This window comes from Centropristis striata, chromosome 10, assembly GCF_030273125.1.
Source record: "Centropristis striata isolate RG_2023a ecotype Rhode Island chromosome 10, C.striata_1.0, whole genome shotgun sequence".
In the NCBI taxonomy this organism is placed as follows: domain Eukaryota; kingdom Metazoa; phylum Chordata; class Actinopteri; order Perciformes; family Serranidae; genus Centropristis; species Centropristis striata.
In genome coordinates, this window is record NC_081526.1 from 13,494,643 (window position 1) to 13,518,550 (window position 23,908).

The 23,908-nt window shown below is 40.1% G+C and overlaps 3 protein-coding genes and 2 non-coding genes across 5 annotated transcripts; 2 read left to right on the forward strand and 3 right to left on the reverse strand.

The window, feature by feature from the left end:
* Nucleotides 1-98: 98 nt before the first annotated feature.
* rpl24 (ribosomal protein L24) lies at nucleotides 99-4,828 on the reverse strand. The gene is made up of 6 exons (XM_059342675.1): nucleotides 4,748-4,828; nucleotides 4,546-4,621; nucleotides 3,623-3,733; nucleotides 2,337-2,473; nucleotides 446-509; nucleotides 99-227 (listed from the first exon to the last, which is right to left on the reverse strand). The coding sequence occupies exons 1-6, from the start codon at nucleotides 4,750-4,752 to the stop codon at nucleotides 147-149; spliced, it is 474 nt and encodes a 157-aa protein (XP_059198658.1). The 5' UTR covers nucleotides 4,753-4,828; the 3' UTR covers nucleotides 99-146.
* On the reverse strand, nucleotides 1,489-1,669 carry LOC131979651 (small nucleolar RNA SNORA23). The gene has a single exon (XR_009395085.1). It is a non-coding gene; the product is annotated as a small nucleolar RNA SNORA23 (small nucleolar RNA).
* LOC131979649 (small nucleolar RNA SNORA23) lies at nucleotides 3,164-3,344 on the reverse strand. Its single transcript, XR_009395083.1, has one exon. It is a non-coding gene; the product is annotated as a small nucleolar RNA SNORA23 (small nucleolar RNA).
* A 508-nt stretch (nucleotides 4,829-5,336) lies between the features above and the next one.
* Nucleotides 5,337-10,892, forward strand: cep97 (centrosomal protein 97). Its single transcript, XM_059343684.1, has 11 exons — nucleotides 5,337-5,565; nucleotides 6,460-6,602; nucleotides 6,739-6,897; nucleotides 7,034-7,135; nucleotides 7,224-7,337; nucleotides 7,439-7,605; nucleotides 7,715-7,879; nucleotides 8,049-8,227; nucleotides 8,366-9,017; nucleotides 9,150-9,225; nucleotides 9,742-10,892. The coding sequence occupies exons 1-11, from the start codon at nucleotides 5,529-5,531 to the stop codon at nucleotides 10,270-10,272; spliced, it is 2,325 nt and encodes a 774-aa protein (XP_059199667.1). The 5' UTR covers nucleotides 5,337-5,528; the 3' UTR covers nucleotides 10,273-10,892.
* Nucleotides 10,893-13,079: 2,187 nt separating this feature from the next.
* On the forward strand, nucleotides 13,080-21,196 carry nxpe3 (neurexophilin and PC-esterase domain family, member 3). Its single transcript, XM_059343444.1, has 6 exons — nucleotides 13,080-13,212; nucleotides 16,072-16,266; nucleotides 17,556-18,337; nucleotides 18,651-18,721; nucleotides 18,822-19,043; nucleotides 19,140-21,196. The coding sequence occupies exons 2-6, from the start codon at nucleotides 16,174-16,176 to the stop codon at nucleotides 19,685-19,687; spliced, it is 1,716 nt and encodes a 571-aa protein (XP_059199427.1). The 5' UTR covers nucleotides 13,080-13,212; nucleotides 16,072-16,173; the 3' UTR covers nucleotides 19,688-21,196.
* The last annotated feature ends 2,712 nt before the right edge of the window (nucleotides 21,197-23,908 follow it).

Genomic DNA, 23,908 nt, shown 5'->3' on the forward strand with positions numbered 1-23,908 from the left:
ACAGCTGTAAGACCTTTAACTCTAAACCTACAGGTTGACACATTTAAAACATTGAATATATTAGCATGGCTTTGACAAATGACAAATAACACATAGGATGGTTAATCAAAATTGTTTTATTCACAAGCCTTAACAGTGAGTCAGGTTTAGCGTTTTCCACCGACACGGGGTGCGCTAATCTTCATGGGCTTAGCGATCTTGGGCTTCGCTGCCGTCTTGGTGGATGCCTACAGAAGGACAAATACATGAATTACAGTCATATATCGCTATATTACACTACTTAACATTTGGCCTTAAGTTGCTTAATAAACCAGTGAATACTAAGTAGTAGCACTATAAAAGCCAAGAGGTTAAAGTTTAGTCTTTTATGATTGGGGTAGTTTAAAACAACATTTGTTACCAAATGGCACAAAGACCAATTCTTCTGTCAGACTTGAGATCTTACCTTTGCACTTGGGGCAGCAGGTTTCTTGGCTGCCTGCTTTGCCTTCTTGGCCTCCTTGGCAGCTCTGAGAGAAAAAAGAAAAGAATCAGCCAAACATGTAAGAGAGGGTGATATGGATAAAACCTTGTTCTTTATTAAGTCATCTTATATTGTGACTTATAATTAAAGTGAGTCACATGTGTAAATGGTGTTTGATACAACACTATTTAAGGTTTTCATTAGGGCCGGGACTGGATTAAAAAAAATCTAATTAATTAGAGGCTTTGAAATTGATTAATTGAAATTAATCATATTTTAATCGCATATAAATATTTTGACCTGAGAACAGTGAGAAGTAATTTTTTTCACATGGATTTTCAGCATACCATTAATTAATGACTGAATACATAAGCAACAAAAATATTGTTTATTTTTGTTCAAGTCCAACAGACCAGTGCAATTTTGGCCATTAAGTGTAGCAATAGCATATTTAGAAATATAGTAAATTTCAGAAATTCAGGTAGTCTATAGGTAGGTAGACCTTCTGTAAAACACAATCCATGCTAGCTACCACACTAGCCGCTATGTTTTGCATTGAGGTGATACTTGAGGCTCGATGTGCTGCGGTGATATGTGAATTCCTTGTTGCATAACTTGCACACAACCATGCTCTTATCGACTTCTATCCGTTTATTTTTTGTAACAAAATTTCCCATCTACGGGGCCAACCAAAGCGCTCTCATCAGCTTCTTCATTCATGTTCACTGTAATTTGTTGTTGTCTGAACTCATGAACGCTAGTTGGTGCTCCAGTATAATCGGTCTGCCTGAAACTCATCCGGTGAGAAACGTTCCGCGGTGCAAAAATAAGTGTGATTAAAATGTGTTAATTTTTTTATCGCGTTAAAGTCGTGGCTCTAGTTTTAATACCAGACGCATATAAAAAATATATTGCTGGTTGGAATCTGATTCAACCCCTTTTTTCCTGCTCTGAAAACGATCAAATCTGTCACTCAAAGTGAGTTTTTGGAACACCCTTTACATTTACACGTGATAAGTATTGAAGCGTGTAGGAGAATTCGGAGGCTGGCCAATGGTGAGATGTCGATAAAGACGTCAAGGACCAGTACTATGATCTCCGGTTGTTCTATGGCTACAGGTGTGGAATGAGCACTGCTGCCCAGCCTGCAAAACACAGTCAGGCAACAGCACATAACACAGACCAACACTGTGCACACCGTCCACCCGCAGCCAAATTAATGTGTGTAAATAAATGGGAACTTCTATTGATTTGTTTCAATATTGCCCAAGCCTACCGAGTTGTACAAATAGTCAAATTATTTAATAAACCCTTAAGCCATTCAAGCAGAATCCTTGAGTACACAATCTAAACTATTACCGTTTAATATGTTACGTCGTAGATATCAGACAAAACCACAGGTGTGTGTTGGGATATTCCAACAACCAGTCAGATATGACAGCTTGCTCCCACACTAAAATATATGTAGCTGTGCTGAAAATGTAATTTCTCCTTAATTTTCCACTGTCTTTACTAAAATCGGGGCAAAATGTAAGCCATGTGTAAATATATTCATATTGTTTATCACATTAAGTTTTGGAAGACTGCAACCCAATTTTTCAAGTTGGTCTGATCTCAAATGATTTAACATCTTATATAAATTTTACAGTGAAAACATTACTTTGTGAGTTGTGGTCAGCTACTGCTGAGATCTCCAACTAAACTTTGTCTCAAATCTGACAACTGTAAGTACATCAAGTCTATTCTGTTAAAACTACAGCCCCATAAAGTCCGAGGCAATCAGCCCGTTTCAAAAGCAACCAAGTCAATCAAAATCAGATTTAAAAACATAATGTTCCTAAAATCAACACAATGGTCTGGTTTGTGCCCTCACCTGATGGCCTGCTCCCTCTGGGCCTTGCGGACCTCGGGCTTCTGGTTCCTCTTGGCCATGATCTCAGCCAAGGAGGCCCCAGTGATGGCCCTCTGGAATTTCACTGCGCGGCGAGTACGCTTCTTTGCCACCTCTTCCTGTTAACATATAATGAAGAGACATTGGTTAATTTGTAGCACAATATTTACAACATGCTCTACAGACCCACACCAGAAACATGTCAAACCCAGCCAGACCTCTGTTCACTAATGGTCAAAGCATAAAGAGTATCCTACATAACAGCAGCTTACATTGGAGTAACACACTTGAATGTTTAAGTGACCCACAAAACTTTCTGGATGGAACTAAAACTGCAGATAGGGTTGTCACTTAATCAGCATTCCTCAATAGCAGAGTGTAGAAATCTCCAGATTATTAATTAAAAACATTAAATGTTGACTTTTACTGTCACTTTTACCACCAATAAGCAGGTGCCAAATCTTTTTGTCATGATAACTACTCATGTTCTTAAGCTACAACAATCCTGATTACTTAGCAAGTCATTGCAGCCCAAACTATCAATTGAGAACACATTGTACTTAAATTTCATAATATGCCAACAACAGTAATACATTTTAAACCAAATTATGTCCTGCATTATCTAGGGGATGAAAGATTTTGCGTTTACTGCTTGCAACAAATAAAGCAACTTAAGGCAGTGACCAGAAAATCATGTGTAAATGGAGTTTGATATGACATTTTTTGTTAAGGTTTTCATACTTATCACAACACAAATTATATTGCTGGTTTGAACCATTGCATAACAGTTCCAGGCGAGAAGTATCGAAGTGTGTAGGAGAATTCGGAGGCTGGCCAATGGTGAGATGTCGATAATGACGTCAAGGACCAGTACTATGATCTCCGTTTGTTCTATGGCTACAGGTGTGGAATGAGCACTGCTACCTAGCCTGCAAAACGCAGTCAGGCAACAGCACATAACACAGATGAACACTGTGCACACCGTCCACCCGCAGCCAAATTAATATGTGTAAATAATTGGGAACTTCTATTGATTTGTTTTGTACATCAATATGGTTTGTGAAGTTTTGAAATGACTAGTTAAACACAACCCCTTGCCATTTTGACAGCTATCAAAAGAATCCTAAAAACATACTGCAAAAAAAGAAAAAGTATTCAATACCACTTTTACAGCAGATATTGGCAGCTTCATCTGGCATTCATCTCATTGTGTAAATGTACACACAGTTAGTACAGATACAAACATTCAGATACAGCATGTTACTTACAGACTGTCCCTTCTTGTGCTTGCGCCTGTACAGCACAGTCCAGTTGATCTGTCTGGGGTTCCTCTTGGCCAGGAAGGCAGACTCACACTTGGCATTCAGAAATTGGAACACCTAACGAAGAAAAAAGGAAATCACGCATTGAGATTACTAATTTACAAATCCCTGTGTACGTTGGAGACTAAAGTTTACTATTAAGGTGCAGTAAAGAGTTTGAGATTTAAGACATATGGATCATTGTGCAACATCACTGACAGCTATTATTTAGGCATCTACACAATATTGCATAGTATTGTGGGATTGTGAGCTGAATTAGTATTACTCAATGAGACTTTTACCTGGTTAAATAAAGGATATATATATATATATATATATATATATATATATATATATATACTTTATTTAACGAGGTAAAAGTCTTATTGAGTTGAAAAAATATATTTTCCAAGAGAGACCTGACCAAGAAAGCAGCATAAATAACAATTAAATACAAATACAGCCATCACAACAGCACTGAAGGAGCTTCAGTAGAGACTTATATGGCGCAGTCACACTGACCTGAAAGTAGAGTGTATGTCATGTACAAACATGACATACACTTTAGATGGAGTTTTAGGTGGAGTTTAAGTGCATTTAATAAATGGGAATTCAGTCTAAGGCCATACCAACAGATAAAAAAGGCAAGTAATTATAATATTGTTTATATAGGGTTAGCTTAACTTGCGACAGTCAGTTTACGGTAGAAGCTAATGTTAGCATATTTTTTAGCATTCACTGGAGCCGACTTGGTCTTTTCTAGACAGTGTTGCTTATGCGAAAACCCTAAATTAACCGACAAAGACAACTAAAACAAAGCTATATTATTGTACTTCACATCGCATTTAGAAACAGAGCAGCTAGAAACCGGTGTGGGGTGAAGCGGTTACCTTTCCGTCTATCCTGGCGTATCGGCGGCCATGGCCGGGGTATATTTTATACCCGCTGAAACTGCACAACTCAACCCTGAAAACCACAAATACAAGGCATCACTAAAAGAATAAGGTACACATTTAATGTCAATGTAGATAACATCGTTAGAATGTTTATTTAAACGTTAAGATGGCATTTGATAGTATTCTGTACACTCACTTCATGATGGCTACGAGAGGGCACAAAACCGGAAAGGAAGATGACGGACCCGGAAACGGAATTGGAAGACTCCAATTTTATATTTATGAATTAATGACAGCAAGTATTTTTTTTAGTTAGTTAACTGGTTGTCATTTTGGCGTGTAACTTACACATATAAGTTAGTTTTTGTATTGTAAAAAATTGTGAAAGCAAATTAATACTTTGGCGAGTCATTACAAGATTGACGTCAAAATCTGACGGTTGCCTAGCAAGCGTTTCCAGAGAGACAGTAAGCGGGCACCATCGCTTTACCAACGATGACTGAAAACCGTCGGACCCAACATATGCACTTAATGCGTTTAATGTCTTTAACATGTAATCTTGCGTCTGTTTATTTTATTATTTATTTATTTGTTTTTGTTTCATTCTTTTCCATTTAATTATTCTTCTATTTTGTTTTTTAAAATATTATTTACTTCTATTTTATTTTTTGCATTGTTTATCTTTCTGTAACTAGTTTCTTCTTCTTTGTAACTGTGCATTGTATTGCTGTTTGATATAAATAAATAAAAATCAGGGGGAAAAAGAAAAAAAACTGGATGGCGGTAGGAAACAACCAGAATTGTAGTCTTTTAAGCCATGAAGACGTAACCCGGTAATGAGCGAGGCAGCCCGGTGAACTACATTACCAAGAACCACCTTGGCTAAACCGTTTGACAAGCGGCAGACGCTTCTTGTCTTTCAGTCTGCAGCAAGTAGAGTTGTTAGCTAACGTTTAGGTGTTGCCTGAGGTGGCAGGATGGGTGTATCAGATTTACAATGCGACACAAATGCTGGTAAGTCGCTTTATGGTTGTTTTGGACAGACAGAGAACGATTGTTCATCTTTGTTGAACTGTAGCTGTTGTGAATATATTCATTTGGTAGCTAACGTTAGCTAGCATGCATCACCCCAGTATTGCCCTTGGCTAACGTTACCAACATCAAGCGTGTCAAAGGATGCAGATCAAAACATCCTGTGTCAGGTTTCCTTGTGTCAGACTTATAGATTATCTTGTAGCAAAGTTTAACAAAACTTAAATATCACACGAACTCATTTTGTGTTGTGGTAATGTCATGAGAGCTGTCTAGGTAACGTTAGCTAATGAAAGACTAGTTAATGTTTAAAACGAGAAAGGTATTTTCTTTTGTACCTAGGCGTGATTACACAGAAGGAGCTCTACCTTCAGCTCTTAAGTTATTGATTTCTCCTTCTTTCCCCTTTCGTCTTCTCTATTAATCTTGTTTCCCGAAAGGTTTAGCGTTGCTCCTGTGATTTAGCTTTAATGGCTTAATAAAAGATTGGACGACTTTCAGACTCAGTTATATAATAAATAAAGTCAGTGCTGCAGAAGCAGAGATATTCTAACTTTTAGTCTCTATACCAGTCAAGCTGCAGCTTCTATAATGCAACTCACCATCACTCACTCATCATTCATTGGTCTGGTGACTGCCCTAATGTTTAAAAACCCCTGCCCCCGGTTTATAGCACAGGTTTTCTGTCAATTATTTTAGGTTTCAAGCAGCCTAACTCAAACGGACATTTCATGTATAAAATCATCAGCTTTACTACAGGTGTACTGTATGCCAAGCTGCTTTAAGCTTTTGTGTATTGTATCCATGGTGATTAGCAAAATACAGTTGTTGTGCTTTTCCAGTTTGTTTAATCTCTAGCTTCTTTGTTCTAACAAGGACCTGTAGTGGATCTGTCAGCCCGAGGTTTGCAAAAGCTGGAACCGAGTTTCACCTGCTCGGACAATACTCACACTCTCATCCTGGACCGTAACCACATAATGAAACTGGACCATCTTGAAAGGAGTCCAGGCCTTCAGCAGGTATGTAAATGCTTTGAACTCTATGCTTATTTTTATTCCCTTTTATTTGAAGGTTTATGGCATGTCTTGTTGTCGACCTACTGTACATTTTCTTGATTAAATGCCTTTTGATAAATCTTTGTCTTTTCTCCTTTAGCTTTCTGTAGCCAGTAACCGTCTGGTAAGGATGATGGGTGTGTGTCGGCTAACAGAGTTGACAGTCCTCAATCTTCCCAATAACAGTATTGGATACATTGAGGGGCTCAGAGATCTGTCGCACCTCAAATGGCTAAACCTGTCTGGGAACAATATTAAGGTGAGAAGAAGAGAGATTGTTGCATGCTTACTGAATATATCATATCTCATTTATTTACAAAAATGTCCTTGCAAAGATGTAACCATATTTTCAGCCCATGTGTTAATATTTAACCGACTTCACACTCTTTACACAGGTCATTGAACAGCTCAACAACTGTGTTTCCCTTCAACACTTGGATCTGTCTGACAATAACATATCCACCATTGGTGATGTGACTAAGCTGGTGGCATTAAAAGTGAGCACTGAAGACTGTTTAATAATGTACAGTTATTGTGTCAGTCTTCTTTTATGTATCTTTGATTTATTTTCTCTCAATTTTGCAGACACTGTTACTCCATGGTAACAGCATTACAACGCTTCGTACTGTGCCTGCTCACCTTCCTGCCCATTTAACCATTCTGTCCCTGGCAGAAAATGAGATAAGGGATCTGAATGAAGTATGTATCTTTTCCCTTACTTAAAACAGCAGCACTGATCTCTGTCTTGATTATATACAGTCAAATTATAATTGACAGACTTTCTTTGAATTACTCCATAGGCATCATACCTGGCACCTCTTCATGAACTGGAGCAGCTGTCCATTATGAGCAACCCTTGTGTTATGGCAACCCCCTCTCTGCCAGGATTTGATTATCGGCCATATGTCATGAGTTGGTGTCTGAGCCTTAAGGTCCTGGATGGCTATGTAGTGTCACAGAAAGAAGGGTGCGTACATTCCTATGCTATTACACTTTGCTAGTAAATATTAATGTAGGATTACTGTCCAAATGTTTTCGAATCTTGTATTGATTGTGTATAATTGTTACGATTACAGTCTGAAAGCAGAGTGGCTCTACAGTCAGGGAAAAGGACGCTCCTATCGACCAGGTCAGCATGTTCAGCTGGTTCAGTACCTGGCCACTGTTTGCCCTCTGACGTCATCACCAGCCCTGGAGACGGCAGAAGATGCCAAACTGGAGAAGATCCTCAGTAAGCAAAGGTATGAATCTGAATGTAGCAAAACTGCTACACATCATGAAGCTTAGAAAAAAACATTACTAACATCCAATACTCACTACATCACCGTGATAACCCCCACATACATCCACATTAATGCAAAATATTTACCTGAATGACCTCATGTTTGCATGGACTTTTTTGTCTCTCAGGTTTCATCAGAAGCAGCTGTTAGAGGAGACCAGAGGAGGGTGTCCCAGCCCTCCTCGTCCAACTCAGCTAGATGTGGAGAGGCACAGTCCTTCACATACAGTCCCACAGGGGGGAGCCAGCGAGGTGAAACAAATCCATGCACCTGCACCAGCTGCTGCTCCATCAGTCTGTGAGACAGGTAAGAGGGCTTCCTTGTCTCTCTGTGGCAGTGCTCCTCAAAGTCTTCACTCTGGTTTGGAGTCTGGAGCTTCTTTTTACAAGCAGTTATGATGCATCTTTTCCACAATATAACTGTTTGCTGTCTACTTTTCTTCAGAGCCAGTAGTGCAGTTCAACACTTGGGTGAGCTGTGATTCTTCACACACATCACTGCCTGTAGTTCGCAGCCCAAAGCTCAGGCAGGAGCACATCTATTTGGAGGATGTGCAGACAGACGAGGAGAAACTCAGTGGAAGCTTGCTTTCCTCTGAGTCCACCTTTCTCCCCTTCACATCTGGTCTGGAGCCACAAACAACCCACTCTGACAGCGAGGACGAGACAGAGACATTTGAACCCGATTCCCTGGCTCCAAAGCGGCCAGCATTGCCCAAAAAGCACAACACAAACAAGACACATCATTCACCCCGATTGGATAAGCCAGAGAGGGGTCTTGAGGAGGAAGTTATGTCTGCAGCAGCACCAACAGCTGTAGCACTGGGCATCAGAGTTAGCACACCACAAAATGACCAGGAAACATCCTCCGACTACAGTAAAGCAGAGATGAAAGAAGCTCCCAAGCAGGAAGACATTAGTGTGTGTGCAAGTAACTCAAGCTTGATGGGAGCTGACAGGGCAGCAGTTAAAATACAATCATGGTGGAGGGGACAGCACACTCGGTGCTGTCACCCCATGGCCAGAGAAGTGCGCAGTGAAATCCGCCTGCGCAGGATGCAAGACCACATCCTCTCCCTGTCTGAAAAGTTGGACAGGTAGGTGACTGACCTTTTGTATTTTATTTGTGGTATCAGAGTAAATAAACATTGCATATGGGTGTAGATATATATTACATGCACAAACATTTACAAAGACTACTAATGGGTTTACATGGGATTTGTTTGCAGGGTGCAGCAGCAGTATGAAGAAGAGAGATTACAAAGGCTGGTTCAGGAGGAAGCTGTAAAGTTTCTGTGGAAACAGGTCAGTAATTAAAGTTATTTATCTTGATAATCCATAAAATGGTTGTTGAGATAATCAGTCCAGACCATGTGTTGGGCCCACTGACTGATCAGCTGATAGACCAGCAGCCTGGCATTGTCTTAAAGTTACAATCTCAAAGATTTTCATTTAATAAATCAAATGTCTGTAAAGTCACTATTGCCGAATCAGGTAACACGATGGCCAACTGATGAAAGCCCTTGTATTTGTAGTATTACAATCTCAGTGTCTGTGGCTACAAATAAGTTAGTGACTGTTTAACATCAACCAGCAGTGGTTGCGAGTAATCTGTTATAATGGTCAACCAAACAAAGAAACTTGATGTCTATAGATGATGAAACTTCAAAAACAAGTGACAGTCAGAAATAAACCTGCGGCCAAAGAGAACTAAATGAAGATCTTTGAGATTGTAACTTCAAAGTGATTTTTTTTTTTTTATTTGAAACATTTCACATGGCTGCCTCATTAGTTTCACACATTCCTGTGTTCTCGTTCTAGCTCCAGTCTATGGAGCAGTGGAAGCAGTCCGTGGAGCAGCAGCTGGCTAGCATTAGTCAGGCTGTCACCCCGGCTCAGATGCCAGCTCCTGGACTCTGTGTGGCTGCCCCTCCTGTTGCATCCAGCACAAAGAACCCCCCCTGCATGGACGTCTCGTTCCCAGACTCTGGCTTCCAGTCAACCAATGATCAGCAGGCAGCACAAGAGGACAGCTTCCTGAGCAGTGGGACAGCAGACTCTCTAAAGACTGTGCGAGCACTGAGCCCTGTTCATAGTGGCTTTGCTGGTGTTAGTGATGGTGTGGACAGTGCAGACTGCAGCCTGCTGGAGCAGTACCTCTCCTCTGTACAGCAGAGGGAGCAGGAGGCTGAGGAGGTGATGAGTGAGAGAACACAAACACCACAGCCCTCCTCCTCACCAGTATCACCCGACAAAATAGCACAGCCAAACTCTCCCCTGCAGAAGGGAGCAGACAACCAATCAGAAATGCAAAGAACAAACAAAGAGGAGCCCACCGCTGGCTTTGTCTGAGAGAATTCACCCAATGCACTCCTGTACAGAACTAAACTAGCACTGACTGCAAGATCAAGATGTGTTGCTCCCTCTACAGACTCCACACTGATCTTGATTACTGACCTAGATCTCAAATGTCAGTGCACATAGTTTAATTTATCAAGACTGACCCTAGGACAGGCTTGAAAACAATACTTTACTGTGAATGTAACTCAATCTTTTTATACTCCACTTGGATCTGTTCTATTTAATATTTTCCTTTTTGTGAAATGACAATGATTGTGATGTAGCTTCTGAAGGTATTCATAACTTATAAGCAATCATTTCATGATGAAAAACGGTAAGTAGGTTGCTAACTCCACTGAAGACCAGGCATGGTACATCCTATTCCCTTATCAATATCCACTGTATTATACATGTGATAAACGACAGTTAATATGGAGTTGATGTGTGGAACATAGTGCACCTGTAACCCCAAATATAAACTATACATGAAACAACAAGCATACTTTTTATTATCACATACGGTGTTAATAGCTTAACTGTTTTTATCAGCTTTAGATCACATCACCTGAAAATGTTGTAGCACTACATTGTCTTGAAAGAATGTAAATAAATCTGCAATAATTATTTTCCAATTATTGTTATTTGTTTTCATCTTATGTAGAAATTATGATTAATTACCCGCCACCACCAATGAAAAGTTCATTTTCTATCACTGAAGTGATTTAATAATGGGTAAAATGTTTCAGCACAGGACAATAGCCATAAATTATAATTCTAGCTGTGTTCTAACGTTTTAGTTAAGCAAGGCTGAGCTGATTTTAACAATGGGTCATATTTTACAAATAGATCACTTGTTCTGTATGTGAAATCTAAATTGGAAACTATAGCTATAGCTACAGAAGTGTTCAATATAATAGCAGTCCAATATGACTAACCAGATTAATCCAGGTTTTTAGTATATTTTTTATTGCTACATGGCAAACAAGTTACCAGTAGGTGCAGTAGATTCTCAGAAAACCAACAAGACCCAGCATTTGTGATATGCACGCTCTTAAGGCTGTGAAATTGGCTATTGGTTGAAAGAGTGTGCATATATATAGCAGTGTGGCATTCAATCAGTGAGGTCATCAATTTTGTGAAAAAAAAAACAGGTGTAAATCAGGTGGCCTCTATTTAAGGATGAAGCCAGCACTTGTTGAACATGCATTTCTCTTTGAAAGCCTGAGGAAAATGGGTCGTTCAAGACATTGTTCAGAAGAACAGCGTACTTTGATTTAAAAGTTGATTGGAGAGGGGAAAACTTGCAGACAATTAAAGGCTGTTAAGCTAAAATGATCTCCAATGCTTTAAAATGGAGAGCAAAACCAGAGACACTTGGCAGAAAACATAAGACAACCATCAAAATGGATGGAAGAATAAGCAGAATGGCAAAGGCTCAGCCAATGATCAGCTCCAGGATGATCAAAGACAGTCTGGAGTTACCTGTAAGTGCTGTGACAGTTAGAAGACGTCTGTGTGAAGCTAATCTATTTACAAGAATAAAGTCCCTCTGTTTAAAAAAAAGGCATGTGCAGAAGATGTTACAATTTGCCAAAGAACACATCAACTGGCCTAAAGAGAAATGGAGGAACATTTTGTGGACTGATGAGAGTAAAATTGTTCTTTTTGGGTCCAAGGGCCACAGACAGTTTGTGAGACGACTCACAAATTTTGAATTCAAGCCACAGTACACAGTGAAGACAGTGTAGCATGGTGGTGCAAGCATCATGATATGGGCATGTTTCTCCTACTATGGTGTTGGGCCTATTTATCACATACCAGTTTGCATATGTCAAAATACTTGAAGAGGTCATGTTGCCTTATGCTGAAGAGGGCATGCCCTTGAAATGGGTGTTTCAACAAGACAATGACCCCAAACACACTAGTAAACCAGCAAAATCTTGGTTCCAAACTGACAACATTGATGCTATGGAGTGGCCAGCCCAATCCCCGGACCTTAATCCAATTGAAAACTTGTGGGGTGACATCAAAAATGCTGTTTCTGAAGCAAAACCAAGAAATGGAATGTTGTTAAAGAATTTTGGAGTATAACAGCTGAAAGGTGCCACAAGTTGGTTGACTCCAAACATGACATAGGATGTGTCATGAACATTAATGACACATTGAAGTAACATTAATGCTCATGAGACTTGTCATGTCATGTTTCTGACAGGCTTGTGTGACTCTTATGTAGACACCGTCAAAATAAAGTGTTACCATATCTTGCTTAAGTCACAAAGGCGTGTATAAAAAGTCATTTATTTCTCTTAAGTTACATAATTTACACACAGTGTTATTACTATGCCAATAGCCATCCTTTGTTACATCTTTTTGAGTGAAATGATCAATAAATGACATATGTTACACTTTTGGTGAAGTTTTTTGTGTTTCCTGCAAAACTTGAGTTAGGCGGTTATTTTAACAGGGTGACGATATATGGCTATTATGTAGGCCTATGTGATGTAATTGCATACCAAAAGCAGCAAAATTACTGATCATTTTAGTAACTTTGTGTATTTCCATTCTAACTACTATTATTACTAACCTTCTCATTCAATTTGCGTATTTCCGTGTCGAGTTACGTTTTCCTTAGCTAACATCGACTTTGAGGGTTTAAATCTTATACAGTCTATGGTTTAAATACCCCTTTTATGCACTAAAGGTTTAAGTCACCACCAGAGGCCGCAGCAAGCCCGATCCATCCAATAAAGCCACCCCCACCCCGGCCCTGTTTTGCTCCCATCATATGATTGTCAGTGGGGGCTCTGTGTACCACTCCTCCTGTCTACTACACCGTCTCTGACGTGCCACCCAAACCGCCGCTGTCTCCTCTCCTCCGGCCAGCCGTAAGACTCACCACCCTCCTCTGCATGTCCAACGGTCGAGCATCATGCTAATCTGTCGACGTAATGTGTAAGTAGAGGAGCATTTCACAGCTGCATCACCGGGGATAACGTTAGCTAACACGGTTGCGTGAGTTATATCTGAAATGTGTCGGAATCTCCTCCATTGTAATGAGCATTATTTTCCTCCGTTTCTTTGTTGTTGCCGTTTCAGCCGTTTATTTGATAGATGCAGCGGACCGTTAGAAACACTGACCGTTAATTATGTTTCAACCCAATAATCGAACCCGGTGTTATGTCGAGATGTGCTACCTTACCGGGAATTCTACCTTATGTGTTTATATAGTTTTGTAGGCTGTCAATTTTATGAAATATTTATATGTGTGTGTTGATTAAAAAAACGCCGAGTGTATTGTAAGAAGATGTTTTCATAATGTACTTTAATATCTTTATTAAAGATTTCAGGGGTAGCAAATTTCGATGCATCAGTGTCCCTTATCAAGTAATGCTCCCACGCATGTGCAGAAACGCATCTCGGTAGAAAGCACTTTTCTACATAACACCTGGTCGAATTCTTGCAAGTAGCTTGAAAATGCTGTTAAATAAGCTTGTTTTGACTTTTAGAAACAGCTAACACTGGATGCGTGTACAGGCTAAACAATAGACTCAACCCTGCTACAGGAAATTTAGATTTTGAGATTTTGTCAAAAATGTCCAACATTAGCTGGTTCCAGCTTGTCAAAGGCAATGGGGTTAAAATGCAACTGACATCATTTCCTTGGAACAACAAGGTCTTGTCATGTCTTGCATGCATGCACAGGAGTTAAAATACAGAAGGAAATCAATAGCTGTATCCCAATGTCAAGGAAGGATCCTCAAACGGCTGGATTTGAAGGATACTATGTCATTGACATCCGCCAAAGGACTGTCCCAATGTCCAGGTTCCTCCAGAGGACAGAGTCCTTCTTCTGCCCAATTTCCAAGGATGCATGTGTGTATCCTCCGTGCGCCACACTCTGTCCCATTTGTGCGTTACACCAGTGAAAGGAAGGATTCTTGCCTCGCCTCCGGAGGACCTAACTCTGAAGGAAGGAGCCTACCAAGGAAGGATACAACCAATGGCAGGCCTAACCACGTCTGGTTCCTGTGACACGTTGTGGTGTTCTATCTGTGACAACACTTGCCCTAATTTTACAGTCAGTCTATGTCAGGTGGAGGCATCCTGTGGCTCCAGAGACACATGTGGCTCTTCATGCCATCTGCAGTGGCTGTGACAAAAACAATTATCCGAAACGAAATGGTTATTGGTTTAAGTTTTAATTTTTTGTTAAGATAGGTGTAGACCCAAAGCAATTTATATTCTACGATTGTAAAAATGTGCAGCTTATATACGGCATTAAAACATTTTTAAAAAACTTTTTGGATAAATGTGCATCATGGCTTCAAAAGTCTACAGCACCTTAACCTCTAAATTTTGCCAACTTCAAGTCTAGTTTTAAGTTTCCCTAGCTAGGCTAGCTTTCGATTCCAAATCTCCTGTGATATTTGTGTCAAGCCTCTCATTTGCACTTTGGTTCTCACTGCTCCGACAAAAATCATATTGATAAATGCTCATTATGACCTCTTGGTAAAGCTGGTAGGCTAGTTAAGACTTAGTCTGCTGTTTTGTTGTCATTGCAAGGCTTGAAATAAGGTTTGTGGCTCCATTCCGACATTTTTTCCCTTTTTTCGGCCAACAGTGGCTCTTTTGCCAACAAAGGTAGCCAACCCCTGGTCTATGTCAAGGAGCTAAAGTCACCAAACCAAATTTATTTTTGTGCAAAAGTCTTAAAGACACTGAAACCTAAAGGAGGCGAACAAAGTGCAAAGTGTAATATGGGTCTGTGTAATAGTTGACAACCATTTACTGTGACAGGTCCAACATCACATGGTTGGAAGGTGAGTGAGAGCAATAGAAATGTGAAGTCAGTAATGCTAAACAATTTATGGCTTCCATTAATCACTGGACCAAAGTTCATATGAGGAAAGGAAATCATGTGTTTGTGCATTGCAAGATGGAGAGTGAATTCACTGCATTATTATAAGGAAGACCAAAAGACCACCATTACACAGTATATTTTTGCAGCAACAAGTGAGCAGCTTGAAACAATCTTTCATCAGGAGGCTGTACATTTTTTAATTTTTTTCTGAAAGTGTGTTTTATATGACTGCACTGGACCTGCAGTGTTGGAAAGTATAGTGTTGTTTTTTTAATTTTTCGGGAATAATAATGTCATGTAAAATTAACATGATAATTATGTACTTTTGGATGCAATGCATTTATTTGAAGTTGAGTATTTCTACACTATTTTACACTGGCATTTGCATTATCAATTTTAAATATATAAACTTTTCCTCAGTAGAGCCTTACTAGAGAAAAACAGAAAACAGGGCAGTCCGTGGCCTAGACGTCAGGAATCGGGCTTGTCGGTTCGAATCCCAGTACTGACAGGTCAAGGACTGAAGTAAGGCACCTAACCCCCCTGCGCAGCTCCCCGGGTGCAGTAATGTGCTGCCCACTGCTCCTTGCATGGTGTGTTCACTTGTGTGTAAAAAAGGATGGGTTAAATGCAAAGGTTGAATTTCCCCATTGTGGGATTAATAAAGTAATTAATCTTAATCTTACATTCAGACATCTACACCAAGATGTTTTAAATGTCTTTAGCGTGAAGCATTATTCACAGAAGTATCTGAACAGGGTGATGTTGAGTTTCTTTTTCTGATTATAAAAACATACATCAAGATAAATATGGTATTAGAAAAACAAAACAAGACAGAAAAAATACAGCAAAATTACAATAATGAGGCAAAGAAGACAATATGTTCATGTGTTTCTTTATAAACATGAATAGAATAAGTTTTTCTGTTTGTTCATTCTTCTCGTTGACAGAGTTTACTCGCCAGCTTCAGTCACTGGGGACAAAATGATGCCATCATTGTGACAGCACAGAGGGAAACAGGGCCTGATCATGGGAGACAGAAGGAGGTCAACATGTGCCGAAATCTGTCCAAATATGCCCTCATCTTCCTCTTTCTAGCCCTGTCTGGCCTAATCTTCCTGCTACGCAACATCCACACCGTGGAGGTGAGGAGAGAGAAGTGGGAAAGGGAACTAGTCACACAGATCACTTCCTTTGGCACTTCCTTCCTTCCACAGATCACTTTCCTTCTTTTAACAGCATCTTATGTGTCTTTTCAAAATACTGCAGCTTATAAGAGAAGTGTTTCGGTTTTACCACATTCACAAATATATGGTGACTGTTTTCTATTCTAAGTTTAGGCCTGAGATAGTTGCGTTGAATCCTATATTGTATATTAAGATGGACGACATAAAGGCTCCCCAAAAGTGAGGCTAAAACATCTTGATTGGTGGTTGCAGTATGGGTCATAAACCCCGGCCCCTTTATGTTAACATGGATGGTGCATAAGAAATTCAGGTGTTCAGGTTGCTCAGCATTTTTATTCCTTGTCCCATGTCCCACATATTGAGACAATGTCCCACATTTTCAAACTATTTAATCTGTTGTAGCCAATAGAAGGTGATTCTCATTTTTTTAGCAAAATTATTTGCAGATCTTTGAATGCATTAGATTACAACTGAAACCCAAAGATGATTGCCAGACAGATAAGGTAGCAGCAGTTGAAATAACTACATGTAGCATTTACCAAACTGTGAAGCACTTGCCATCATACAGGTCAGCAGCCTGTTGCAGTAAGCTAGCCAGGGTTATTCAAAGGAAAGAAAAAAGCATTGGTAATGTGTCCCAAATTGTCCAACATAAATAGAGTCTTGTTGGGATCCGTTCTCTGATATTTGATGCTATAAAGAGGAGGTAAAATATCATCGACTCGCTGCTGTGATTAACTTGAAGTGTCCAGGACCTTGATAGGGCGAACCTGAAACATTAGATATTTTGTTACACAGATCCATCTGAGAAGCAGTTGTTGGAAACTGTACAGAAATAGACAGGCACTTTAAAAAAGTACATTGTCATTTAGCTGCTAGTGGCTCCTCACAGGACACTGGTCTAAACCAGTGGTTGTTGACTTGAACACTTTACTTGAAGCCTGACAAGATGGCTTTTCGTGTGATATTGTGGAAACCCAGCTGCTGTGCAAGGTAAAGATACTACTGATTCATCAGTCAATTACTACTGCACTGACTCTGGCTCCAAATGACATCATCAACCCAAGATGGCAGCTCTTGTATCCCTGATATTTTTGGCTTCATTTTTGTACTGTTGGACGAAGTGGAGATGCATTGTCATCCATCTTTTTTTCAGTCTATGTAATAGTATTTAGCTCTTTAATGCATTTTTATTGGTGTTCCCATCTCTTTACAACACCTCTTAACTCTCCTTCCTTTCTCTCCAGAACTGGAACTGCCACACTATTTCAGCTCTCTACCAACTCCAGAGTCGTATCCAGTCGTCTTTCATCCCAGTAAATCTCCCCACTTTCCATCACAACCGAACCTTCTGTGCCCATCTGGGCCAGAAACCCTCCCCCGAAGATGAGCTGGAGGAACGATACCTGTTGGACTCTATCGCCTGGCCTGGGCCTCCACCTCACTCTGCACCAACCACCCTGCGCCAGACAAGTGACCCCGTTCACAGCCTGTTCGCCATCCTTCCCACTAAGGGAGGAAGGGAGTGGCATGTGGGCGACCAGCTGGAGGCCCTCGTCCAAATGCATGACTTCCAGGGTCGTCCAAAGCGATACGGTGGGGATTTCCTTTTGGCCAGATTGCACTCTCCTGAGTTTGGAGCAGGTGTAGCAGGTAAGGTACTGGACCACAGGAATGGATTTTATTCCGCCATGTTCCCGCTCCTCTGGCTGGGGTCTGCACAAGTTGAGATTACGTTGGTGCACTCCAGCGAGGCCGTTAGTGTGCTGCGTCGGCTGAGGGAAGAACGTCCGGATCGAGTGTTTTTCAAGAGTCTGTTCCGACTGGGCTTCCTGTCTGAAACTACAGTGTGCAACATGTGCCTGCCACCTGACCAGCAGCCTCTGTGCAACTACACAGACCTTTACACAGGGGAGCCCTGGTACTGCTACAAGCCTAAGATGCTCAGCTGTGACACCAGAGTCAACCACGCCAAAGGAGGCTATCTGAAACACCTCATCACCAACAAAGAAGCATTGCTCTTCCAGAGGTTTGTACCATTATAATTATAGGATGAGGAAAATGTGTCGTAATATGACACATTTCTGTTGTATTAAAATGTATTATTCTCTTGACCAATACCGAAAACAACATTAAACCTGCATTATTTCTAATGGCCAGCAGGGGGCGACTCCACTGGTTGCAAAAAGAAGTCTGATTGTATAGAAGTTTATAAGAAAATTACCCTACTTCTCACTTGATTTATTACCTCAGTAAATATTCAAACACACTGTTGGTTTTGTTCTTTTATTGTGGGATTTGTTAACCTTCAAGCTTTACACCTGCGGTGTCTTTTATCTTAGTGGTGTAAACATTAAAGTGCGAATACACGCTTCAGGACCCGACAGAATCGACGTGCTGCCTCCGAGGACAGGTACAGTATACCTGCAGAGTAACGTTTGTGCATCATGTCCCATGCTTTGATTTACTCCATTAATTTAATTTTATCTGCAACATTTCTCGCTTTGTATCAGATAAAGTAGAGGTAGAAAGCAGCAGTATAAATCCAGAACACATTAAGCTAGGAACGTCTGGATATTACTACGAGGACTCATGGAGGCCGTTAAATGGTGTTACAATGCGCCAGTTCAATGAATCATCTGCCATCACTCAGTGTTTGAAGAACAAGGTGATCAACATGTACGGGGACTCTACCGTCAGGCAGTGGTTTGAGTACCTCATTGCTTTAGTACCAGGTGGGTGATGTGTTATTGTTACATTTTTTTTACACTCTGAATTTTGCCTAGTGTTTGTTTTCTGACTGTAACTTCCATTTATTCCACTTTCCCCAGGATTAAAGGAGTTCAACCTGAACAGTCCTAAAAACGTCGGGCCTTTCATGGCGGTGGACAGCGCCCATAATATACTCTTGAAGTACCGCTGCCATGGGCCTCCCATCCGCTTCTCCACCGTCATGTCCAATGAGTTGCGGTACGTTTCGAACGAGCTGGACGGCCTCTCTGGGGGTCCCAACACCGTCGTGGTGCTCAGCATTTGGGCCCATTTCAGCACTTTTCCAGTGGAAGTGTACATACGGCGGCTCCGTCACATTAGGCGGTCACTGGTGAGACTTCTGGAACGAGCGCCCGGAACAATTGTTGTGATCCGCTCGGGCAACCTTCAAGCTCTGGACCAAGAAGTGAGCCTGTACAACAGTGACTGGTACTCCCTGCAGCTCGATGAGGTGCTCAGGTCCATGTTCAAGGGAGTGAACGTGCTGCTGGTGGACGCCTGGCAAATGAGTGTAGCGCACCACCTTCCTCACGCCCTCCATCCACCTCCAGTCATCGTCAGGAACATGATAGACACGATTTTGTCTTACATTTGCCCAGAGAAGTAAAAGAGAGAACCTGTAGTATAAAATAAGTGGATTGTGTTGTTAAAAGAACCGCATACGTTTACTGTATGAATCCATCAACCAGTTCTTTAATTTGTGTTTTCCAAAGCTACTATCCCTTTAAATAGTTTTTAGTGATTTAATTTGACTTCTAGTACAGATCTCTGTTAACTTGCCTGTTTTGATTTAATTTTGAATCCCACAAAACTAATTTTATTCTGAAAATGCCAAAGACTTGGCACAGTGATTGTTACTTTCCATCTGCTTTCCTTACCAAAGTGTTTTGTGTGCGTATGCAGTATTATTTACTTAAAGGCAGAATATGTAGGATAAGTCTGCTGTATCACTTTTGTATAAGCCTATCCATTGTTTGTTTTTGTAGGAAAATCCTACTCATTCTGCCTTTACATTGTCTGTATTTGAGTTGGTATTCTTCCAAAGTCGCAGTTTCAACTTTATATTTGTTTGTTAGTTTTGCCAAAGCCGAAGACTCATTGAGTTGTAATTTTTATGATTTTCCTCAGGCTAAAAATGTGTTATTGTGCTCTGTTGCCAAGTTGCCATGGCTGCATTTATATTATAGCACTTTTATCCAAAGTGCATTGCATTTTTTATGTTGTCCAAAAAACTTAATACAACTCATCTCAAAGATAAAACCTGCAACTCTTTGGTCAATTATTGAGGAACATTGTTTCAGCTTTAATATCCCCGTACGTCACTTAAAAAAATAACTTCTGAATATTCGATTGTTATGGACAGAACTGTGTCAACACAACCAGCAAACAAAGGGGAATGTTTAAGGCTGGAGTTATATGTTCCTGTACTAGTTAGCCTGTTTTTCTTGTTGTTTTTCTGTTTCCCCTCACTTGCAACTGACAGATCAGCCATTCAGCCTTGAGACAAGTTTCACAATGCATCACTTCTGATGCCGTTTTAATTTGAGGCTTTACCTTTGCCTACAGTTTTTGCTAATATCACACTTTTGTATAAAAAGCTACCTTTCTACTGCAAAAATTGCTTTCCTTATATGTTCAATTTTAGTTCTCGATGTTTTATATGGACAAATGATCATGATGAAATACTGTACGCTGGCACATGTTCATCATTGGGACACAGTGAAGATTGGAGAAGACAGTTATCAGATCTGTGTTACAAAGATAAAATGTGCCTATTTTCTGTCTTATCCTGTTTGTCCCTGAATATGATCAGAGGCTGACGATCAGTAGACTTTGTCATAAGAGCAGAGCTACAGTCAGGCTGCCAGTGTCAATTGTGTGCTTTTCTAACTGTTCAAAGGAGTGTTTCATGACTGTATTTTGTCATTTTCTTACTCAAACTGGTGGTTAGATCAAGCAGTAAAAACAGGTTTGAGATGAAGCTGAACGTCATATCTATATATTATTTATATCACTTTATGGGGGTATGATAATATTCTTGACAAACTGGGGATGCATCTTTTACCATGCCTTTTCCTGATCTTTAAGTTCAAGTAAATAAACTGTTACCATGGCAGCATTAGGAGTCACTGATAAGTTTCGGTAGCTTCGGCGTACGTCAATCTATATTGTTTTGATGTGAATTGCCAGGTGTTGGAGATATCAGCAGCAGAGATTTCTGCCCTCTCTTGAATATAATGGAAAAAATTATTAGCCCACCATTTTTCTTCAATTTCTTGTTAATTTTAATGCCTAGTACAACTAAAGGCACATTTGTTTGGGGAAATATAATGGTAACAAAAAAGCTCATAAGTAATACATTTAAGAGCTGATACCTAACCATTTTCCATGGTTTTCTTGATAATAACCAAAATCATTTTAAGAAAACTATGGGAATGGCTCGATATCAGTTCTTAAAATAAACTCATATGAGCTATTTTTGTTGTCATTATTTTTGTCCAGACAAATGTACCTTTAGTTGTACCAGGCATTAAAATGAAACTCAACAGCAATGGCTTCTTCTGTAAACTATGATCCGGTTACTCAGGATAATCCACATTAAATTGTGAGCAGTTTCATGAGGGAAATATTTTTAGTTCCTACATGAACAATTTTAACAGGCTAAGACAACTGTCACTCATGAGAAATAATAGATATAGTATTCCCCAGGTGCTTTGTAGAGCCGTCCCCTCAAAGAAAATACAAACATAATATGCATTTGTCATTTAGTGGCATGCTTTCACTTCTCCGCTCCCATACGCTTTACAGAATTATGTTGAAGGCTGAAACAACAGCACCTCTATCTGAACAGGACTACTGGAGCAAGCATTTAATATATATAAATATTGGAAGTTATTCTGATATTAATTCTTTGTCACATCTATGCCTACAGTAGCTTTGGAGTTTGCGAATAGGAAACACAAAACATGATATCTGTCAGTTTGAAGGATGAGAACTTAACCAACTTTACTGACTTCTAGATCTCATTATAAAGGGTCTGCTGCTCAGACTGACTGCAGCGTCACATTTTATATCTCATGATGTTATCACAGTATTAAGCCTGCCCTGTTAAGTGCTTTGACTGAGCGATATGCATCAGTGATGGATGTCAATCAGTTTTATATGTGGCAAATGCAGCAGGGTGCAGAGAATTTCAAAACTTTTGTTGGTCTTAAAACCGCTGATTAGACATTAAAAAGATGATACAGGATTTTTATACCGGAATAAGTAGAATGACAATAATAAACTTATTAGGGCCCGAGCAGGCAACAACCTGCGAGGTCCCTATTGTATTTCAAATTATTTTTTTTTTCTTCCCAAATGATCGCATTTTTCACTGCCTGAACATACCCCAAAACTCATGAAACTTTAAATATAAGTCACACCTGGCGAAAAAATTTTTACAATCTATTGTCATCCTGAATTTCCACCACTAGGTGGCGTTATAATAAAGGAATATGCGTTTTGGCTAATAACTCCCACATACTTTATCGCACATTCAAAAACCTTATATCCACGCGTTCACTGAGTTGTGCTGAATCTCGTTATATAGGCCACGCCCTTTTTCGCATAGAGTTTTTTTTCGCAAATTTGCAAAATGTCGTAAACATACTTTTTCGAACTCCTCCTAGGCAATTTCATCGTTTTGCACCAAACTTTACACACAGCATGGACCCTCATAACAAAAAGTTATTAAAATATTTTTGATAACCCAAAGAATACTCAAGTTATTAATGAAAACTTCCTGCAGGTGGCGCTATTTTAAACACAAAACACGAAGTGTTGCATATCTCCACATTGGTGTGTCTGAATGACATGAAACTCAAGATCCTACTTCCCCATGAGGCCCTGAGGCTCTGTGCAAAATTTTGGTTTTGCCACTAGGTGGCACTCTTTAAATTTAAGTATTTTATATATCCAAATCGGTTGGTCGGATTAACACCAAACTTGGTATACTTATTGTCAATGCCCTCCTGAGGATAACCCTTGAAGGTTTTATTGATCGGCCCCTAGGTGGCGCTCTGGTGGCAGTCTAATTTAATATTTGGCACTGTGCCCAGACCATAAGACTTAAGGCAATGAATTCATTATCATTATCATGTTTTTTATCTTTTTATCTATGTTATTTACTTCACACTGCAAACAAAATCTACCTCTGTGTCACAACCCCCGGCTGTGACCTGTCTGTTGCATGCATTACTGCTGGGGGGCGTGGTCGCTGCAGCTCCAGCCTACACACCTGCAACGCATCTCATCAGTCCTGCACTCCGGTTCCTCATTCCACAATCAACTCACCTATAAAAGACCAGACCAGCCTTCCAGTCCCCGCCGGATTGTCGCATCAGTTTACCGTCTTGCCCCAGCCTGCACCCAGTCCAGCCAGCCGAGAGCTCTGGATCCGAACCCGCATCAGAATTCCCAGCAACACCCTCACGACCCGTTTATCTGTGTGAAAACTCTAAATAAAACCACCCATATCTCTCTGATCTCTGGTCTGCGTTTGAGTTCTGGTCACCGGTCCTGACACTCTGGGTACAAATAGAGTCCTCATACACACACACAAAAGAGGCACATATCACACATCATTCAACTTAAGACAGTGGGAGTTAAGAAATGGCAAGTTAAATAAAAAATTAAATTAAAAATTATTAAAAGTTCTTAGAGGTCCAGACTATACTTAGATATTGATGTGAACTAAAATACGAATAGCAAAAAAAAAGAAGACAGAAAAATAAACAAAATAAAACAGCAAAATAACATAAAACTTGTTTTGGCTGTAAAAAACTTA

Bases quoted from the DNA above. Each gene is read 5' to 3' on its own strand.
- cep97 (XM_059343684.1), top strand. From the start codon at position 5,529: ATGGGTGTATCAGATTTACAATGCGACACAAATGCTG. The intron at 8,228-8,365 runs GTAAGAGGGCTT...ACTTTTCTTCAG, and splicing joins TCCATCAGTCTGTGAGACAG to AGCCAGTAGTGCAGTTCAAC. The intron at 9,018-9,149 runs GTAGGTGACTGA...ATTTGTTTGCAG, and splicing joins CTGTCTGAAAAGTTGGACAG to GGTGCAGCAGCAGTATGAAG.
- rpl24 (XM_059342675.1), bottom strand. The intron at 3,734-4,545 runs GTAACCGCTTCA...TTTCTTCGTTAG, and splicing joins ACGCCAGGATAGACGGAAAG to GTGTTCCAATTTCTGAATGC. The intron at 228-445 runs GTAAGATCTCAA...GTCCTTCTGTAG, and splicing joins CTGCTGCCCCAAGTGCAAAG to GCATCCACCAAGACGGCAGC.
- nxpe3 (XM_059343444.1), top strand. From the start codon at position 16,174: ATGTGCCGAAATCTGTCCAAATATGCCCTCATCTTCCTCTTTCTAGCC. The intron at 18,338-18,650 runs GTTTGTACCATT...CTTTTATCTTAG, and splicing joins GAAGCATTGCTCTTCCAGAG to TGGTGTAAACATTAAAGTGC. The intron at 18,722-18,821 runs GTACAGTATACC...GCTTTGTATCAG, and splicing joins CGTGCTGCCTCCGAGGACAG to ATAAAGTAGAGGTAGAAAGC.